At 47.4% G+C, this 22095-nt stretch overlaps 1 protein-coding gene across 1 annotated transcript in view; it reads left to right on the forward strand.

Moving 5' to 3' along the window:
• Positions 1 to 17174, forward strand: part of LOC130015917 (leucine-rich repeat-containing protein 37A-like) — a 46156-nt gene extending 28982 nt beyond the window's left edge. Inside the window, exons 6-10 of the mRNA XM_056106655.1 lie at positions 1066 to 1181; positions 9421 to 11171; positions 12599 to 12706; positions 15068 to 15111; positions 16681 to 17174. Of these exons, the coding sequence (XP_055962630.1) occupies positions 1066 to 1181; positions 9421 to 11171; positions 12599 to 12706; positions 15068 to 15111; positions 16681 to 17020 (2359 nt within the window). The 3' untranslated portion in view covers positions 17021 to 17174. The remainder of the gene's footprint in view (positions 1 to 1065; positions 1182 to 9420; positions 11172 to 12598; positions 12707 to 15067; positions 15112 to 16680) is intronic.
• The last annotated feature ends 4921 nt before the right edge of the window (positions 17175 to 22095 follow it).

Here is a 22095-nt window from a genome sequence, read left to right on the forward strand (position 1 = left end):
GGGGGTGGATTGTTGGATGGGATCACTCAACTAAATCCTAAGAAGTATATTCTAGTCCTTGTGATGGGCTTTATTAGTATGTCTGTACTTATTGTTCTGTTGTTTCTTTTTTACATAGCCTGCCAAAAATTCAGAAAACAAAACAGAATAGCCCAATAACAACACGCTGCACATGTCGTCATGAAGGCTAAGCTGGCTGCAAAACAAAAAGGGGGAGACGTTGGAGCCCGACCAGAGTCATGAGGAAGTTCCTACAGACACTGCCTTGCTTTCAGTGTCATGCTGGAAGCAGCTTGGAACTCTGATTGAACTGGGCAGGGGTCAGCATATCATGATGCAGCTCCTCCTTGACACTGATTGATTACGCTATGCTTTGTTTAGGCAAAGTTAGAGGGGACATCCTGTCTAGACGGAAATGTAGATGATTGAAATATGGGGATGGGAGGTTAATCATCGACAGAGCAAGATCAATAGCCTTTTGTCCACATGGATTTGGTGATGCATCCCCTAGTGTACTGTATTACAATAAAAGAAGGTTGCTGGGTTTGATTAATGCCATTTGTCTGAGAGAACTCTTGGCCCTCCACGCTACCTCATTCCATGAATGTTGCTTATCTCTGTGCCCCCGACTGATCACTCCATAGAGAAATAACACCCCAGGTTGTAACTGATGTTTTTTTATTGTTATCTGGGAGCTGGAGAGATAGGATAGTGAGTTAGGTATTTGATTTGCATGTGGCTAACCCACATTCAGCCTCTCGCACTGCCTATGGTTTCCCGAGCCTGCTAGGAATGATCCCTGAGCCAAGAGCCCAGAGCAACCCCTGAGCACCACCAGATATGACCAAAAAACAAAACTCAGTTTTCTGAGGGCTGGAGCAATAGTACACGCTTTGCATGCATCACCTCCCAGTTGGGTTCCCACCACCTCAGAGTTTGAGCAACACCTCATCCATGTTTCTCAGGAACTTTTTCAATAGCTGCTCAGTGGCCTTGACTGCCTCTTCTACCTATTTAAAGTAACCTCTTGACTCTGCACTTAATTCTCTGTGTTTCCATTCATAGGATCTTACCTAACCATCTAACCTGCTGCCTCTGCCAATTTAAAAATAATATTGACGTTGTCTACAAGACAGTCAAACTACGTTGTGACAGTGAATGTCTTATCAGCACACACTGTGGTGAGTTGGATTGCCTGCTGATAGGTTTTTAATTTATGTTTCATTTTTATTTTAATCACTGATGGTACATTTGAAGCTGATTATGGAGTGCATTATTTTTATTCAGAGTTCAACTCCCTATATTTCCATGAGCTATTTCCCTTGGCAAAAGTCAGAATCTCAGCCACATCATTACCTTCGCAGTATATGAATGACCTGAAGGTTTAAGAGGAATGGAAGAAAGGGATGGAAGTGGGAAAGGGAGCTATCATTCATGGTCACAACTGAGTGCCACACTCTGGGCAAGGTGTTGGTCCTCCAGATGAGAGCTCAGCCACACAATGCAGTTTGCAAACAGATTTTATACACAAGAAATATCAGTTGCCCTTTTCTTTATAGGACTGGTGTAGCTACCTTATTGCATGTGTTTTTATAATTTTATAGGCAAGTACAAGTCATACTATCTTATGAACGTTTTGCTTAGAGCCTGAGAAATTCTGGTTTTCTAAGCATAGGCTGCCACTCAGTCCTTCTAACGATGGATTCTTAGAGCATCCCCACCTCCAAACCTACTTTGAATTTTAACCCTTCAAATCCACAAAGCACTCAGGTGCCCTTATATATTTCCACATAGTAAGTTTACTTGATAACTTCCGCAATGTCCTTTTAGGGGCCCAGGAAAATAGATCAATAGGTTGCAACACATGCTTTTCATGTGGGAGGTGTGGGTTCAATCCCCCCATAAAATAATTTTCGAAGAACTGCTGGGAGTATTCCTTGGGCACTGCTGTATGGCGAATGCATGAGCACATGCGCACACACAACGCACACACACACAACACACACACACACACATACACCACCCATAAAACGTATTTTCATGCCGGGATATTATGAATCTGCTTCGCTATCAGCAGTTCGGCACATCAGATTACATTGCTTCTTACACAAAGATGTTATTTTTAAAATCAACTTTTAACATGTCTATTACTCTCTTCTCAGAGATGGGCATAACAAGATTTACGAATCACCTTTCATAACATGAACATCAAACCTGGGGATTTGTTGGGGGGGGGGGGCGGGGAAAGAGTCAGATTAGAGGGGATGTACGAACTGTGGTGTCTCAGCACTTCGGCGGTGGTCCAGGTAAAGTTCACTTTGTACATGGAAACCAATAGCATTCGTATTTTGTAATCATGTTACTTCAACTTTAATAATGTTATTTAAAGAATAACTGATCACTGATCACTGTCCTGCCGCTGTTCATCAATTTGCTCGAGTGGGCCCAGTAACATTGTGAAACTTGTTACTGTGTTTGACATATCGAATATGTCATGGGTAGCTTGCCAGGCTTTGCTGTGTGGGCGAAATACTCTTGGTAGCTTGCTGGGCTCTTCGAGAGAGGCGGAGGGATCCAACTCAGGTCGGCCATGTTGGCTGCATGCAAGGCAAACGTCCTACACGCTGTGCTATTGCTCCAGCCACAAAGAATAACTAAACCAAATAATCTAAATTCAGAATAAAAATACTAATAGCATTTTTAAGTGAATAATAGAAAAACAAAAAGTGTTAAATGTGCCTAATGCCTAGATCTTGTGTTCCCAGTCTGGGACTCCCTGCAAGTCCATGCTTCTTCCTCACATCCCTTAACTCCCCCTCTAAATTTCACCACCACCAAAAGAACTTTTAATTCTCAGTAATGTTTGGTTGAAAAGATAGTCTAGCACTTGCCTTGCATATGGCAGACGTGGGTTGGATCCCTAGCATCTCAGATGATCCCAAATTACTACCAGGAGTGATCCCTGAGCACAGAGACCGGAGTAACCCCTGAGCATTGCTGGGTTTGGCCCCACCGCCCCCCACACCAAAAGAAACCCAACTGCACAATTTTACACTTGACCTTCAAGAAGTCAGAAACTTTGTATGGTTCCCTAGGTAGAGCTGGAAGTATTAGGAAGTAAGTGAAGGCAAATACACATCTAATAAGAGTTGTTTTCCCCAATTTTGGGATCTCCAATGTTATTTCAGGGGCCAGAGAGATAGGACAGCGGGTAGGGAGATAGTATAGTGGGTAGGGGACTTGCCTTGCACACAAATGACCTGAATTCCATTGCCGACATACTATACAGTTTCCCAAGCACCAACAGGAGTGATTTTTTGAGCAGTGAACCAGGAGTAACCCCTGAGCATCACCAAGTGTGGCCCCCAAACAAAACAAAACAAATTATTTTATAGATTTTCTCAACATTGCACATTGACATATACTCTGGCAAATCCATTAACCTATACTTAGACATCTGTCCAGATTCAGCAATATGAAACTGAGGGCTAATAAACAAAAGTATTAGTTGGTAAAAGTATTAGTTGGCACGCATGAAGGTACCGGGCAGAGGAACAAAGGCATGCGGGTCCCGGGGCTGAGATCTCCAAGTCTGCTCGGATAGGGGCTGAGCATCCTCCACCCATATCCTCCATATTCCAGTAGGCAGAAGTCACACCCACCAACTGGCCCCCTGGCGCCGTGTAATCCCATCAGCGGCCAAGACCCAGAGACTATAAAACCCAGATCCCGGAAGAGAACAGCGCAGAGTCTCCTGCCCCCGCGCCTGGCTGTCCTCGCCAGGGCCCCTAGAGGGGAGTGGGTTGAGTTTCCCTCCCCGTCCCGACCAGGGCTCTGGCAGCCAAAGACCTCCAGAACCAGCCACCACCATGCTGAGACCGCTCTCTGCACGCATGAAGGTACCAGCAGAGGAACAAAGGCATACGGGTCCCGGGGCTGAGATCTCCAAGCCTGCTCAATTGGGGCTGAGCATCCTCCACCCAGATCCTCCATATTCCAGTAGGCAGGGGTCACACCCACCAACTGGCCCCCTGGCGCCATGTAATCCCATCAGCAGCCAAGACCCAGAGACTATAAAACCTAGATCCCAGAAGTGCGCAGCCACATTTGCGGCTGCGCAACACCTTATTATCTCATTCTAACTTTGGACAAAATGGTAGGCTACCAGATGTAACCTGCCCACAGGGCAGAGTCTGGCAAACTCCCCGTGGTGTACCCAATATGCCCAATACCAGTAACAATGATGGGGCTCATTCTTCTAACCCTGAAAGAGCCTTTAATATGGCACTTTTAAAAAATCTCAGGGCTAGGATGAAGGAGACGTTACTGGAGCCTGCTCAAGGCAATCGATGAACAACAGGATGGTCGTGATCGTGATCGTGATTAGTTGGTAGGTGGAGGATGGGTGCATTCAGAAGAGGATCTGATTTCTGGAGGAATTTCTTCGTTGTCTGTGACAGTAACCTATGACAGTAACAAGATTAGCACACCAAAGAGTTAAAGAGAAACAGCACCTTCCAACCCCCAGCTACTGTTTCTGGCTCCCCTGGTCCCAGCTGAACCAGCGAACCAGGGAACCAGCATGCAGCCTGGTCCTGGTGGTGTGGCCTCTGAGCCAGGGAGCCTGGCCTTTGAGCTAGGGGGCGTGGATAGGGGGAATGGCCTACTCTGAGGGCAGCAGTTATTTTTCCCTTTCCTAGCAATTTGGACTCATATCTTGACCTCCATCACGTAACTCGGGGGAGAATGTCTCGGCCATCTCTAATACATTAGGCCAATAATCCACTAGCTCATCCCAGTTGCACCATAATACCCATAGACATGTACAAGTCCAATGTAGAGGACTACATCCCCCGAAGCTCCACTAGAGGCCACAGAGGAGAACATGAGAGGAAGCCACAACTCCTGAAGGGGAAAAAGGCGACCACTAGACCGAGCTCACCCAGAATCCCCAAATTAACCAAGAGGGAAAACTCATAGTGAACTGTGGTTCCCACCTTCATACTACCACCACAACATGAAAAAACAGCACAGATCCCCACCACGCCAAGAGGGGAAGATGAAGAAAAAGGTCCAGAGGCCCCCAACAGGGTCTACTCACAAAAACAGTCTCTCCAATAAGGAATTCAGAATCAAAATGTTGAAGATGTTCAATGAACTCAAAGAAACAGTGGAACAGACATCCAGGAAATTAAAAGAGGACTTGAATGAAACAGTGAACAGGCAGCCAACAAAATACCGGAAGAAATGAGAGCAGAAATAGAAAAGCTGCAAACAAATGTCATGAATAAAGGATTTGATAGATGAAATAAAAAACTCATTGAGTGCCCTCACCAGTAGAATGGCTACAGCCGAGGACAGAATCAGTAAGCTTGAAGATGAGCACCAGAAAGCTTACAGACAACAACAGACCATGGGGAAAGACCTCAAAATAGCCCTGGGGTGAATCAGAGTCCTAGGGGATGAATCCAAGAGGAGCAAGTAAGAATCATCAGAGTACCAAAAGGACAGGGAGGCAACCCCAATGGAAAAGCCACAGTTAAACATATCATTGCCGAAAAGTTCCCAGAGCTGGAGAATGCAGGCATCCGGATCCAAGGAGCCCAAAGGGTGCCAAGTAAAAGAGACCCTAATAAAAAGACTCCAAGACACATCAGAGTCAGAATGATGGATGATATGGATAGAGACACGATCCTGCAAGCAGCAAGGCTGAAGAAGGAAGTCACATACAAAGGAGCACCCCGTACATTTACAGCAGACCTATCAGAGGAAACCCTCCAACCCCAAAGGCAATGGGGGGATATAGTGAAAAAACTCAATGAAATGAACGCCTCACCAAGAGTACTCTATTCAGCTAAACTCTCATTCTAACTCAGAAAGAATCATACACTATTTCATGGATAAACAACAGCTCAGGAACTTCATAGACAAAGCCAAACTTGAAAGAACCACTAAGAGGGCTTCTATAAGACAAGAAAACACCCTACAAGCACAACAAGTCCCTACAGAAAGATGGCACAAAACCCTCTAACAATAATCTCTCTCAATGTCAATGGTCTAAATGCACCAATCAAGAGACACAGTGGCAAACTGAATGCGGAAACTGAACCCAACATTCTGCTGCGTAGAAGAAAGTCATCTGAATGGTCAGAGCAAACACAGACTCAAAGTTAAAGGATGGAAAACAATCTTGCAAGCAAACACCTCCCTCAAAAAATCTGGGGTAGCCACACTAATATCTGACAACATAAATTTCAGGTTGAAAAAGACTAGAAGGAACAGCAAAGGTCATTTTCTGTTTATCAAGGGATATGTGTAACAGGAAGAAATCACACTCTTAAATGCATACACACCTAATGAGGGATCAGCTAAATGCTTAAAACAACTGCTAACAGATTTCAAGGAGGACATTGCTAGCAACACAATAGTAGTCAGAGACTTCAACATTGCCTTATCATCTCTGGATAGATCAACAAGAACAAAACTCAGCATGCTAGACATTGACTTTGAAGGAAGAAATAGTAGAGAGAGGGCTAATAGACCTATACAGGGCTTTACACCCCAAAAAGAAAGAATACACATTCTTTTCCAGTGCACACATAACATTGTCCAAAATAGAAAGGCCACATGTAAGGTCACAAAACCGACCTCAATAGAATCCGCAAGATAGAAATAGTATCAACAATCTTTTCAGACCACGATGTGTTGAAGATAGGAACGAAGCATACGCAGACACGGAGAGACAAATCAAACACCTGGAAATTAAACAACTCAAAGTTGAACAACGAGTGGGTCAGGAAGGAAGTCAAAGACGAAATCAAAAGATACCTGGAAACAAATGTGAATGAAGACACGAGCTATCAGAACCTATGGAATGCAGCTAAAGCTGTGTTAAGAGGAAAAATGTATAGCTTTGCAAGCATTCCTAAGGAAGGAAGAAAGGGCCTCTTAGATAACCTGACCTCACAGCTCACGATCTTAGAAAATAACCAAAAAAAGGAACTCAAGCCCCGCTGAAGGAAAGAAATAATAAAACTTAGAGCAGAAATCAGACATGGAAACCCAAAAAACAATCCAAAAGGTTAGTGAAACCAAGAGCTGGTTCTTTGAGAAAATAAACAAGATTGATAAGCCACTAGCAAGACTCACAATGAAAGAGAGAGAGCCCCAATAAACCGAATCAGAAATGAAAAAGGGGACATTGCAACAGAAACCAATGTAATTCAAAAGATTGTCAGAGGCTGCTTTGAGAGTCTGTATGTCATGAAACAAGATAACCTAGAGAAATGGATATGTTCCTGGATTCCTATAATCTCCCAAGACTGAACCAAGAAGACTTGGATTGCCTGAAAAGACCCATTCATATCAAGGAAATCAAACCGAAATCAAGTCTTCCCAAAAACAAAAGCGCAGGCCCAGATGGATTCACTAGCGAATTCTTCCCAATATTTAAAGAAGACCTTTTGCCAGTTCTCCGCAAGCTTTTCCATGAAATTGAAAAAAAAAAACAGGAACTCTCACAAACAGCTTCTATGAGGCACTTATCTCCCCAATACCAAAAGCAAACAAGGACACCACTAACAAAGAAAATTACAGGCTAATATCTCTGATGAACATGGATGTGAAGATCCTCAAGAAAATATTCACAAATAGAATCCAACAACTCATCAAAAAGATCATACACCACGACCAAGTGGCATACATCCCGGGGATGCAAGGATGGTTTAGCATTTGGACGTCAATCAACATAATCCATTATATCAACAAAAGTAAAGATAAAAACCATATGATCATATCAATAGAAACATACCAATATTTCACCAGGAATACCACTCCTGGGAATATATCCCGGAGAGGCAAAAAATTACAGTCCAAATGACATCTGCACTTCTATGTTCATTGCTGCACTGTTCACAGTAGCCAAGCACTGTAGCACTGTAACGCTGTCCTCCCATTGTTCATCAGTTTGCTTGAGCAGGCCCAGTAACGTCTCAGTTGTAAGACTTGTTGTTACTGTGTTTGGCATATGAATACGTCACAGGTAGCTTGCCAGGCTTTGCTCTGCAGCCGAGATATTCTCAGTAGCTTGCCAGGCTCTCCAAGAGGGTCAGAGGAATTGAACCCAGGTCAGTCTGGTGGGCCGCGTGCAAGGCAAACACCCTACCCACTATGCTATTGCTCCAGCCCACAGTAGCCAAAATCTAGAAAAAACCCGAGTGCCCGAGAACAGATGACTGGTTAAAGAAACTTTGGTACATCTACACAATGGAGTACTATGCAGCTGTTAGAAAAGATGAAGTGATGAAATTTACATATAAGTGGTACTACATCGAAAATATCATGCTAAGTTAAATCAGTCAGAAAGAGCGGGACATAGAAAGATTGCATTCATCTGTGAAATATAAAGTAACAAAATGGGAGACCGTCACCCAAGAATAGTTGAGATAAGTACCAGGAGGTTTGCTCCATGGCTTGGAGGCCAGCCACATATGCTAGGGGAAAAGGCAGCCCAGATAGAGAAGGGAGCAGCAAATCAAGAGTGTTGGGAGGATCCTCCCAGGATGGGAGATGCATGCTGAAAGTGGACTATAGACCGAACATGATTGCCACTCAGTTCCTCTTTTGCAAACCACAGCACCCCAAAAGAGAGAGAGAGAACCAAAGGGAATGCCCTGCCACAGAGGCGGGTGGGATGGGAGGAGGGGAGGGGAGTTGGGAGGTATACTGGGATCATTGGTGGTGGAGAATGGGCACTGGTTGAGGGATGGGTACTCAATCATTGTATAACTGAAACCCAAGCACAAAAATTTGTAAATCTAAAATGGTACCTCATGGTGTTTCACTAATAAAAATTAAAAAAAAAGAAAAGAAATCATAGTTGATCTGTAAAGAATCTAACTGAGCAGCAAATATTTGTCCTGAAGACTGGGTACTTGGTCCTTGGGGACCAGTGGAATAATCGTATGATTATCGTTTGTGTGTTTGCTTGTTTGGCAGCATCCTCAGAAGTGCTCAAAGTTTACTCCTAACTTTGTGTTCTGGGGTCAGAACTGGTAAGGCTTGAGGGAGCGTATGGGGTGCTGGGGATAAGACCCAGGTTGGCTGCCTACAAGACGAGGACTTTATCTGCTCTACTGTCACTCTGCCCCCCAGTTGAATAATCCTAAATACATGTACTGAACTCCATGCCCTATTTATTCTGAATAAATAGCGATGATCACTTTGTTTCTCCTTCTGTTTTTGCCAGTCACAGATGTAAATTTAGGGTTTCCTGTGCCCCCCCCCCCCCACACACACACACCATACGGCACTTGTTCACTGATTACTAGTTTACTTAGCTGGAACTTATGTCTGTAGATGCTCCCAAAATTATCCCCAGTTATCTTTCATGATCAAAAGCATGCTCTTCCTTTTTGACAGATGAAGAAGAATACATCAGTAATATGGATGGGGAGTTCATGAAGGCTTTACTGGCCCGAAAGAAGAGTACCAGCACCGAGCTGACGATTGAACCAGAGAAGGCCTCATCCGAGAGAAACAGCCTGTCCCTTTTCCAGCACGAGCACCTAGACAACAGTCATCAGCGTGATATGCTTACTAGACTAGAATCCATAATGTCTTTGTTACAGGTTGGGGACATAGATGCAGAATCAACATTGTTATCCTTCATTAAGTTTCTTTTTAAAGATGTGCAAGATGGAGGAAATCCTCTGGCTCCTTCGAAAACCAGCACGGCTTGGATTTCTATACAGCCCGAATCCAACAGTGAAATCTACAATAAGGTGAAAAAAATCCATGTTCTCCAAAGTCTGATCAACACAGAAATTCAAGAAAAAATCCACAAAGTTAGAAAGAAGGAGAAAACTGCCACACAGGTCCGTTCCAGTCTTTTCGGGCCCAAATTTAAACGCCAACTTTTCCCGAAGATATTGGAAACTGTCGGGCCACCAAAGAAAAAACACTTAGGAAATGTTCAGGAGTGGGAGACGCAACCACTGCAAGGGAGCAGCATGTTCAGGGATCCCCAGGGCCAGCAGAAGAGGCACTTCAAAGAAGAGGGCACTCCCCTCAGCCAGAGGCGAGGGAAGGCTTGGTCCGCGGCGGGGAATATTGCCCAAGAAAGACGGCAGGGGCAGCTGGCCCCGGAAAGACCGAAAGACTTTATCTTGGCAGGGAGGCCCAGGAAATTGGTGGAAAGCTCCTTCAACGAGGAGTCATCCTTCATCCAGGAGCACAGGGCGCCGGCCTCCGTGCCCCTGGAACAGCACTCCATGGGCAGCCTGTCTGCCGCCGCTGCTTTCCAAGTGCCACCGGAGGACGAAATCCCATCCAAAGACCTGAAAAGAACTCTACGCGTCTTAGAGGATGCGGGCGCTCGAGTTCGGAACATGAAGGTTCCTAGCCCCGGGCCACTCACCGGGAAGAACTACCTGTTTCGTAAACTTTACTCTCAGCTGGGCCGCAGAATACCCCAGGCCAGAGTGAACACAGCGACAAAAGAAGCAGCACCGCAGAGGCCGGTGCTGGCCAGGAGGCCTCCTTTCGGTGCAGTGAAGAGCCTCGTCAACTCCCCGCCGAGGGGGGGGTCTCTGTCCTGGAGACACCAGGACAAACCTGTCACGGAGCCATTCCTTTCATTGCGCTCCAGCCGGGAAAAGAAGACCGCGGAGAGCACGCGTGCTCCAAACGGGGGGGATGCCAGAAGCATCGTGCCGCCAGAGAAAACTGCCGGTATCCAAAGCACTGCCCCTGAGGAGGAAGAGGGGACGGAGGACAGCCTCATGCCTGCTGTCAGACAGCCCAACGAGATGCAGTGGGAATATCACAAGGTGGCCACCGACATCGACTCCCCCCCACAGAAACCCGACCCCAGAGACGAACTTGAGATGCAGCTCATCCAGAAGTTGCGGCCCCTTATTCCCAACAGTAATGTGAGGAAGTTCATTGCCCAAGTAATTCGGACTCTGAAAATGGACTGCTCCGATCCCCGGGTGCAACTGGAGTGTGCCAAGGTGGTCCACAAAACCGGGCTCCTGATGAAGCTTCTTAGTGAGCGGCAGGACGTAAAGGTGTCCAGTGAAAAATGGGATACGGACCAGTGGGAGGCTGAGAACTACATCAATGAGAATACCGAAGGCCAGGGTGAGCAGAAACAGGCGGAGGCAAGTGAGGTGAGGACAGACTTTTGTTTTTTTAACGGAGTCTCATGCAGAGTGAAATAAGTCAGAAGGACAGACATAGAATGATTGCACTCATTTATGGGACGTAAAAATAATTAAAACTTACTATGAGATTAACACCCAAGGACAGTTAGAAACAATGGCCAGAATGAATGGTCCACGGTTGGAAGCCTGCCTCAAGGGCTGGCAGAGAAGGCAGCTGGGATAGAGAAGGGATCACTGTAACAATGATAGTTGGAAGGGATAGCTCTGGGTGGGAGATGTGTGCTGAAGTGGGTACAGGATCAAACATGATGACCTCAGTATCTGCACTGCAAAACATAATGCCCAAAAGGGGGGCATGGAGTGAGCGGAGAGAGTAAGAGAGGGGGGGGAGGGAAGAAAGGGGGAAAGAGGGGGGGTGGGAAGAGAAAGGGAGGAAGAGAGAGAGAGAGAGAGAGAGAGAGAGAAGAAAAGTTCCTGCCATAAAGGCAGAGGTAGGCTGGGGGCGGGGAGGAGGTGGCAGGAGGAATGCGGGGATTTTGTTGGTGGGTAATGTACACTGGTGGAGGGATGGGTGTTGGAGCATTGTCTGACTGAACCTGGATCACGATCAGGAAAGCTTTGTAACTGAATCTCACAGTGACCAGGCTCAGGGGCTTCCGGGCTCTCAGGCCATGCCATGAAAGAACACAAGCAAGAAGACCAGGGTGTCTTGACTCTCCCTCTCCTGCTGGCTCGCTCTCTTTTTTGTGGCCACACAACTTTGACTACAAGAATGATTGTCCCTGTGCTCGTTTGTAGAAAGGTAGCACTGTTCCTAGGAGAGGTAAGAAGAGGACCTAACACACCAGATAAATAAATTGTAGAAGGAAAGGCTACAGACAAGATGGCATAATAGATCTGGTGTGCTCTTTAAGAACATATTGGGGCCTAGTTCATGCCCAATTTAATCAGCTAATCAGTGACTGAATAAATAGCAGTACTCCTACATTTGAAAAAAAAAAGAAAAAAAGAACATATTGGGGCCAAGGAGATAGTTCAAAAAGAGTCCCCATGAGTACTGAGCGAGAAGTAGCTCTGAGGACCCTGGATATGGGCTGAAAAACAAACCACCCCAAAATAAAACCACATACAAAATAAAAACCTATAGTCCACTCCTTTCAGAGGATGGGGTTTTAGACTAGTAGAAGGATAACCATTCTTTAGAACGGGCTTAAGAATCCTTCCCATCTTTCTGTCTAATTGTTCCTGGGTATTGAAGCGATAGTACAGTGGGTAAAGCACTTACTTTGCATGCCACCAACCCGAATTCTATGCCCAGCGTCCATTTTGGTCCGCCAGGAGTGATTTCCGAGTGCAGAGCCAGAGTAACCCCTCATCATCACTGAATGTGGCCCCCACAAAAGTAATGCATGAAAATAATTTTTATTTTTCAGCTCATAAAAGTTCCAGGATATGTTGTGTACCACAATCAAAAAGCAGTCGTTGCAATAAATGTGGCTGTCGTCGTGATATTATTGGTTTTAATTTTATGTCTCATTGAGGTAAGAACAGTTCATTCAGACTTCCAGGATTTCATCTGTCTTTATAATAGATTCAGGGGCTACAAATGGAAAATAAAAGCCCCTTTTCCTCCTACTGATGCTTGATTTTCCTCTTCAGTCTTGAGTAATGAGGTGTGGTTGCTTCTCATATTGCAAAGATAATCCCAGGGTTTGTTGAAGGGAACTGACTCCCAAGAGTTCCCTGTGGAAATGAACCCAAATAACAAGCTTTTCGAAAATTTTGAAAAGTTAAGAAGGCTAGAGATGAAACAAAAAGTCGTCTTCCTGTGCGCTGTTTGGGGACTACATCCTGGGATGTTCAGGGCCTGCCCCCAGCTCAGTGTGGAGGGGAGAGAGGGTGTCACTTCTGGTGGTGCTCAGGGGACCTTGCAGAACTAGGGATCCAGCCTGGCCCTTCTGCATGCAAAGCATGCACTCTGACCATTCAGCTCTCTTTCTGGTCACCATATCGACTTTCCCCCCCCCCCCCCTTTTTAAATCAAAAGGATGTCAGTGGTTTAACTTAACACTCACTGACATTCTTCTACTGATTACTTTCCTTGTTGACTGGAAGGATCAAAAGTGTAGAATCTCCACCCTCCTAGGACCTGATCCAGTGCAGTAGCTCTCATTAGGTTTAAGCACCATCTCCCTGGATGAAGTTAAAACACTGCAGCTAAGACTGGGGAGAGAACTCCGAGGGCTACTTTTCACGCTTTGCGTGAGGGAGACCTGGGTTCCATCCTCGGCAATGCATGACCTCCCCCGTCCCCCCCCCCCCCCCGAGCCACCAGGAGCTACCCCTAAACAGCAAATCAAGTTGTTCCTGCCTATTACTGGGTGGCTCCCAAACCAAACACACCCGCATTGCAGCCTGAGCCCGAGCTGGGCTACTCTCAAGCCTGGCAGCGTGCGGTAGTTACTCCAGGAGCTTGCCTATATCTGTCTTCTGTTCAATGACACACCACTGACTTTTCCCAGCAGGAACATTAAAAAAAGTGATTTAAGGGCCAGGGAGATAAGTCCAAAGACTCAAACTTCAATTCACTTTGCACATGGGAACCCCAGGTTCTAGCCATAGTGCTCCATGGTCCCTGAGCACCACCCCAGAAGTAGGCCCCGGAAGCACCAGCTGGCAGGAAGAGCCTCAAAAAATGAACAACAGCAACATGGGATGGAAGGGGTTCGGGATATAGGTTAGTGGTGTTGCACTTGTCTTGCAGGTGTGAGGCCCTGGGTTCAATCCCTGGTAGCACCACAACCACCAACAAAGAATTAGAATAAATTAGAAGCCATGGTGCTGAGGAAGAGCTCTCTGAGTCTTTGATATGTTTAAGCCGCTCCTTTGTGATGTCATCAGCAAACACAGCTCTGATTTATGACAACCACAGTACAAGGAGTTTCCTATATTTTGTCTGGTTTAATCCTCGCAATCCTCTAAGGACGGCATTAGGATCCCTCCAATTTTGCTCTTCTTGTCGTGCTGGGTACCGACCCCACGTCTCCTGCATGCAAGGCAGGCGTTCTCCCACTGAGCTACCTCCCCAGCCCTATCATCCCGCTTTCAAACATGGGGGTCACCTGCAAAGCAGCCCGTGCTCCTTATTGCACTGTTCTGTTTTATCTCCTTAAGGACAAAAGCACAGAAATGTTTCAGGTATTGAAATTTCAGTCTAAGTCGCTCAAAGAGTTGACATATTGATTTAGTTATTTATTTGGGGCAACAGCCATCTGTGCTCAGGGCTTATTCCTGGCTCTGCTCTCAGGCATCACTCCAGGTGGGGCTCAGGGAACCATCTGGAGTCCTGGGATCGAATCTGCGTCAGCCACGGTCAATGCAAGTGCCCCACCCACTGTATGATATCTATAGCCCGAGGAATAACATATCTCATAGGACCTTTATTGTTTTGGGTTTATTTGGGGAAGAATCATTGCAAATGCAACCAAGTTTTGTCTCCTGTAAGACTCGACTCTGCTTGCTGCATTGATGAGGTCTCCTCACTGGGGATGCAGAGTGGTGATGGGAAAGGCATCAGACTGGTTCTTGACATTGTTTAGAAAACGTTGTGAAAAAGGATGTTTCTGTGTTTGGGTTTTGGCAGATACTTTTAATTACCTACCTCATAGTTTTTTATTTGGATTAATGTGCTGAATTTCTCTGAAACAGTCACTAAGCTGTATTCCTAACGTGCCCCTTCAGTCATGTGCTGTAGGAGAGTCCAGGGACTATTAAACAGGAGAGAATTCCTGTTCTCAAAAAGTGATATCAGTGGGTAGATACAGCAAAGTCAATGGAATTAATAAGGTTTTAGAGAGATCAGTCACCGAGATAATCATGATCATATTTTTTTTTCCAAACAGATTTATTCTTGTAGAGCAAGACAGTGTAAAGATGGAAGATCCAGGTAAATATTAGTCTGACAATCTTTCACTTGCACTGGAGTGTCCTCCCCCTGGTTCTTGGGGACTCTGGAGCCCTTCTGTGTGCTTCTTGGCCCGTGACCTGGGCCTCCTGAGTTCAGTATTAGTGTCTTAGGGCTCTGCAAGGCCGGGCTGCTCAGTCCCTCCTGTGGGGTGGCTGTTACCTATGCCAGCCCACCTGTGCTCAGGGAGGACATGCGGAGCCAGAAGCCAAAGTTGGAGCCTCATGTCCAAAAGGCCCTTTTAACTAGCTCGAGACTACTCCAGCCTCAGTGCTCAGTGTGGTGCAGGAATTGAACCCAGGGCCTCACACATGCAAGCCAAATACTTTACCACTGAGCCACATCCCCCAACCTCTATCTCGGTCTCTTATTAAAAGGAATAGAGGGAAAATGGAAACTACCTTGCCCTTGGGAACACACTGCTGGTGATTGGGAAAGAGCATGGTCCCTGTCCCTTGGGACCTCTCCGTTGAATTGGGAGCTGCGTTTCTTGCCTCCACTCAGCACCCACGGGCTCTGTACACTTAATAACACTGCCCGTAAAGTGCAAGACTGCTCTCTCCTCTCTTCACTCTCAAAACTCATCTCCGTGCCTCGGTGTGGTTCCTGCCTTTGATGCTGATACCTGTGGCTTCTTTGCTCACGGGCGATTGTCTGCAGCATGAAAACTAGTGGGCTAAAGGATTTGGCTAATTGCACACAGGCATTTACTCTGGTTCAGCATCTGGGATGAAGCAGCTAGGACGATAGAATCATCTCCCCCAGCCCCAACTTCCGGTAAAGGGTGCCTGAGGGACTAAATCCAGAGGCGACCAGTGGAAAAGCTTCTGGACAGACTCTAATGCTTTTGGTGTGGTGGGTAGTTTGTTCATTGCACAGGGCATTTGCTGGGGCAACGGTGGTAACCAGAACTAAATATCCTGCCTGTTTTCCAAGCCAGGCTACCTATAAAGGTCTTTCAAGAGTCTACGGGGTCCCTTTGAATGGACCGACAAATTTCTAAAAATCGCCACAGGCATGCATGGAAACTTTGTCAAGGGGTCAGGTCCTAGTGGTTTGACTCGTCATGGCTCCAGACCAAGGTAGTTTCCAAACAAGACCAGAGACCTCCATCCTAGGAAGGATGGGAAATGGGGTGGGTTACGAATCATGTGCGTCCGTGTTTTCCTCCAAGGACCTTCTTTGGATTATTGCTGCATAGAAGTTCAGTGGAACATGAGAGTCAGGTAACCACTGGGGGGAGGCGGCACTTAGGCAGGACAAGAGTGGGCCGTGGTGCAGGCTTACGAGCTCCCCTTGCCTTTTCCAGAAGGGCTTTTTCTGGCGAAGACGGCCCCAGTGACTGAGAGACATGTGTCAGCCACTCAAGGCCACACGTAAGAAAAACATGGCACAAAAGCTCCATGACAAGGATTCCTCTGATGAGGATGAGATTTTCAGTAAAGACGCAGGGTAAACCATGGGAAAAGCTCCAATACCTTCCTGAAGTCAGGAAGTGATGCAGACGGGGCACGTCCCTTTCAAGAGCTGACTGTATTCTTCTTGTTCCAGGGAGCTCAGGAAAGTCTTGAAGACAGCAGCACGGACTCCGGAGGAGAAAGCAGCCAAGGAGACCAAGACAGCCAAGACTCCCAAGACCCAGGGAGCACAGGGGACACAGGCACCACAGCGCTCCCCACCACCAATTGTCCCCCTGGCACGACAGACCAGCGAGCCTCCACATGGCTCCCTAGAACCACAGAACGCAGAGTCACCACACTCCATCGGGTCTTCACAGCCCGTCGCAGCACGACAGTCCGTCAAGACTCTGCAGACCCCTCATGTGCAGCAGATCTTCAGATCCCAGGAGATCCTGTCATCCCCGGAGATTTCAGATCAAACGGATGAGTAACAAAAGGAGTCTTCACAGGCAGCTGTGGTGTTAGAGGCCCTACAGTGAACACCTCCTGCTTCATACCACCTGGACATTTTATTGTCTGAAGAGCCTCTTGGCAGTTGCTGTAAAATTCTTCTTTTTCGTATGTTAAATACATACATGCATAAGAGCAGTGATGGGCTTTCAAATTAACACGAGAGTTCATCGATCATGTAACCAATTAAGGCTGTTGGCAGGAAATGCATGACTAGAATCCCTCCCAGAGGTGGGGATGAGGTCCGCGAGGAATGGATGGGATGGGAGGATGGGAGGCTCCCCGTGTGGTCCCCTGCCAAGCGCCCTCACCACCCCCAGCAGCCAAATGTAGACGCGGGTGCGTAGCCCGGCACTTTGGGCGCTCGGTGGTCAGTAGCTTGGGGGACATGGCACTTAAGGGGGGTGTCTGGACTGCCCCCCCCGGGAGGCTTCAGTGGTGAGCTAGCATGAGGGGCCGCCCCTGCTGCGTGGCCAGGGTTTCTCCTCACCTTCTCTTCCCCTGGGCAGTGCTGGGGTTTGTGTGTCTGGCACTGGCGTTGGATTCCCTGGGCTGGCCACCTGCCTGGTAGGCATCAGCCAAGTCCCTGAAGGTGAGTGCTGGTTCCTCAGTCACTCCCTCCACTGCAGGGGCGGGAACCAGGCCTTCCTTCCTGGTGCTGGCCCGGGAAAGTGGAGAGTGCCACCATGTGGTCGCAGAACGCTGTGTGAGTTGTCCTGGCACATGTTAAGGCCTGTCACCCTGTGCTCCCCCGCTAGGACTGTTTGCTGGTCAGCCCCAACAACCATCCACTCGGGAGCACTTGGCGATGAGTCTTGTAGTTAAGGGAGTGGGTAAGTGGGTCCTGGGGAGGTTACTGCCAGGGTGGGCACAGGAGCCATCGAATTTGTTTCTTCTTTCTGCGGGTGCCCGATCACTGAATTTTGAACATTTGAGACACTCCTGGACCCAAGGAACTGTGACATCAGAGCAGCACACACACTTGTCCCATGCGTGGTAGGTGCACATTCCCTCCACATTCTCTTGACCGGACAGCAGAGATTTGGTTATTTCACAGCTGTGGATACGGACCCCAAGGAGAACCCATCATCTCTGTGCCGCTTCTTTGAGTCTCATTCCTTTGAGCCTCCTGAAGGTGCCTCCAGGATCCCCCTCCTTGAGACTGGACTCCTCAGAGATGCCAGGAAGTCCTGAGGTGCCAGGACTGGTTTTCTCCTTCTGCAGCTGTGTGTAATGGGAGGAGCTCTCCGGAGGCTCCTCTGATGATGTGTGTCTTCACTTCCCTTTCTCGCCAACTGAGGCACCTGCCCCATCCCTCTCTGGATTTGTGTGGTGCTGGGGATCAAACCCAGCCAGCGAGTGAGTCACTGGTGACAGGAGAGACAGTCATGGCAGGGAAGGGGCTGGGCCTGGCCATCCACAGCTCACATTGTACATGTAGGGCCCAAATGCTCAGTATCTCTTGAACAAACAATGCTGTTCTCACCAGAGGCCCCCACGCCAAAGATCAGAGCTGGACCCCTTAAGACACATGCACGAGTGAGCTCAGAGTGTGAAGTGGCATGAAAAAACTGAGGTGACAGGACTGCAGCAATAGTATAATGAGTAGTAACGCCGCTTGCACTTGCCTTGTGTCCAACTGACCCGGGTTCAATCCCCAACACAACATATGATGCCTCGCGTCCTGCCAAGAGTGATCCCTGAGCTCAGAGCCAGGAGTAAGCCCTGAACTCCACTGACTGGCCCAGATCCACGATAAATTCAGCTTTGAAAGTTCGTAAAGAACAGAGTCAGTTTCGCAGTTGCTGAGGACAGTAGCATAGAGACCAAAACCAGGCTAGTTCAGGTGGTCATCCTCAAAACGTTGTCAGTTCCTGCGGTGCCATCAGGAAAGTAAAAACACGGCCCAAGGCATACAAAGTTTGGCCAGAGCTGTAGCATAGCGGGTCGGTGTTGCCTTGCAGCACCCAACCAGGTTTGATCCTCAGCACCCCATATCTTTGAGTAACTTCTGAGCATATCCAGATGTCGCAGGGGAAGAAAAGAAAATTTCTGTACAAGCTCAGTACAGACGCACCCATCACCATCACGGTGGCCTAGTGATGTAGTGTTTCCCACTGGTCGGTGGTGGGCCTGGGGGCAGAGGGTCAGCTGGAGCCACAGGAGTCCAAGCAGGTCTGGAGAAACGGCCCCTGTGCACAGTTGCCGGGGATGTGAAAGGGTGCAGAGTTCCTCAAAAAGATACAGAAGGCCGGGAGGAGGAGGAGCCACAGTGGGTCAGGAGCTTGCTTGGCATGCAGCTGACTAGGTTTCTGATCTTCTTCTGCCCCTCCCCCTTCCTGGCATCCTTTGTGGTCCCCTGAGCCCAGCAGGAGTAATTCCTAAGTGCAGAACCAGCCAGATGGAACCCAAAAACCCTAGAGTCTGTAGGGCAAGGGGGGGGGGGCAACATTTTTATTGAATAACTCTTGGCCCATTCCTGTCATGGGAGAAAACTGTTTGCAAATGTGGAAGCAGCCTAATGGGGCAAGAGCAAAGGCCACAGATGAGGGCAGTTGAAAGGGAGCATGGGAAGGGCCACAGGAGGCCAGAGCAGAGAGCCACAAAGGAGACCCAGGGAGTGGCCCCAGGGGCTCAGAGAGCACTGGGTCAGGGTGGATGAAGCCAGAACCAGTGTCTTGTCTCCTCAGGGTGAGGTGGAAGCTGCACTGTGAGGGCCGACCACTCTTTCCCTGCTTCACAGGCTGTCACCTGGAATGAGGCGGGGGTGGGGCGGGGGGAGGGAAGCCGACCTACTGTGGAGTTTTCCAGAACTTGTCTCTCTCCTCACTTGGGGATTCTCCACTTTGTCCTTTGCTTTCATTCTGTGTCACTTTCTTCCCTTTCCCTTCAGAAACCAAATGGAACCAGAGCCTCAGGACTAAAGGGTTTCCAAGGGCTGCCTCCTCGTTCCCATGCAATTCCAGGCCCCTAGCTCCTGACTGTCATTCGTAAAACCAAGGGGGCCCCGATGATGTTTCTATATTTGGGGGCTTATTAAAGTGGCCCTTGTACGAAGAAAGTGATCACATTTTCCTGATCGAATTTGAGTGCCTACTGCAAGCGGAGCACTCAGGGTACTAGAAGGAAGATAAAACCTGTTGTCCGCAACATGTTCATCGTGAAGTGGAAACCGTGCGAACAGTTTCACAGGGAATAGGAGAGGCAATGGACGCTGTAATTATTGGCCTGAAACAATATCAGCCTCCAGTAACTTATCCACAGCCAGTTGTGTTTTGTGGAGAGAGAAAGCTCGGGTGCAGCTTAATGATCTGGTACGGAGGCATAGAAAATAGGGGTGGGCAGAGGAAGCGTGTCAGAATGCCAGTGATTTCAGGCTGCTTGGAAGAATGGACTAGAGTTCAGATCATCTTTCAAAAGTCCTGGATAGAATCTATGTCTTTTGTTTCAGGGAGAGGTCTTTGGGATGCCGATATGGAATAAAACCTGTTTAAGGACAATCCAGGGCAATTTTCAGAAAAGGGACAGATGGAAGCATGTCCTGCACGTAACACCCATCAGTCCTGATAAAACTGGGGTGCGCCTTGAATCCATCATGTTCCTACTTCGAGTTTTAACTACAACAGTCATAAAATGAGAAATGATGATGTGGTAGCTTCTAGACTTGTAGATTTCCAGAACAGATAAAAAAAACAATACAATTAAGACCATGATCAAAGATTTTCCACTTTTAAAACAATTTTAAGACTGAAGGGGATAAATAAAAATATCTTCCTTTTCATAAAAAAATTATTAGCGTTGTAGAAAGGTCACACTTGATTAATGGAACCAATTTTTTTCTTAGAAAAGAAGAACATTGGTTATATTATCCTTTATTTTTTGGGGGGTTTGTGTGTGGGGGGGAACCTGGTAATGCCCAGGGGTTTCTCCTACCTCTGCACTCAGGAATTACTCCTGGTGGTCCTCAGTGGACCATACGGGATGCTAGGGATTGAACCTGGTCATCTGCATGCAAAGCAAATACTGTACCTGTTGTCCTATCACTCTGACCCCTGAATATATTATTCTTTTTTCAAGGACCAGGCAAAATATCACAGATGTGATTTGGTGCTGTCCTGACTCTGCTGACCTGAGTTCCATTCCCATATGCATAAATGGTCCCCCAGCCCCTTCCAGGGGTTCAGTGATGCCTGAGCATAAAGCCACGAGTCAGTTTGAGCATCACCGGGTGTGGCCCCAAAAGAACACAATTCCATCTGACACTAACACTTTTTCCCCCTTTTGAGTCACAGGGGTTATTCCTGGCTCTGCACTCAGGAATTACTCCTGATGGTGCTTGGGGGACCCTATGGGGTGCTGGGAATCTAACCCGGGTCGGCCACATACAAGGCAAACGCTCTGCCCACTGTACTGTTGCTCTAGCCCCTGACACTAACATTACAGATGGGTAGGACCTGCTTGCCTCCCAGGCCGTTGCTCCACCAAATAGCTACAGGGAAGCTAAGAACAGCCTCTCGGGCACCACGAGCTCCCATGTTGGAGCCACTACTTGAATCAACTCGATTCCCCAGTTTCTGCCCTGATCTCAGCTCTGACATCATCCTGGCCCCACAAACTCACCTTCATAATAGTCCAGTATCCTGTGGGGTCGGGATTGCGGTGGGGAGGAAGGAAATTGTTTTTTTTTTAATTTTTTAATTAGTGAGACACCAAGTAGACTTACAAATTTTGTGCTTGGGTTTCAATTATACAATGATCAAATACCCGTTCAGGCGGGCCTAGCACTGACAAAAATTTTTATGATCTGCCTCTTCCACAAGGTCAGCGCTCCTCATTTTCCAGTTTCACTAGGTGGTCCTCTCTGTCTGCTACCCAAAGTTCCCTGATGAACAAGAACCCGCTGCTTTCTCCAGGTCCTTGCCCAGTGTCCTTAAATTAGCTCTCTGTATCTAATCCCGGCGACCAATGGCTCCGAGATGAGATACAACAATTTTCATACACTTTCCTTTATGGAAACCTTTTTGGATCATTCTTAGTTATTTATAGCAAGCAATAC

Source organism: Sorex fumeus, unplaced genomic scaffold (genome assembly GCF_029834395.1).
Source record: "Sorex fumeus unplaced genomic scaffold, SorFum_2.1 ptg000141l, whole genome shotgun sequence".
Taxonomy (NCBI): Eukaryota; Metazoa; Chordata; class Mammalia; order Eulipotyphla; family Soricidae; genus Sorex; species Sorex fumeus.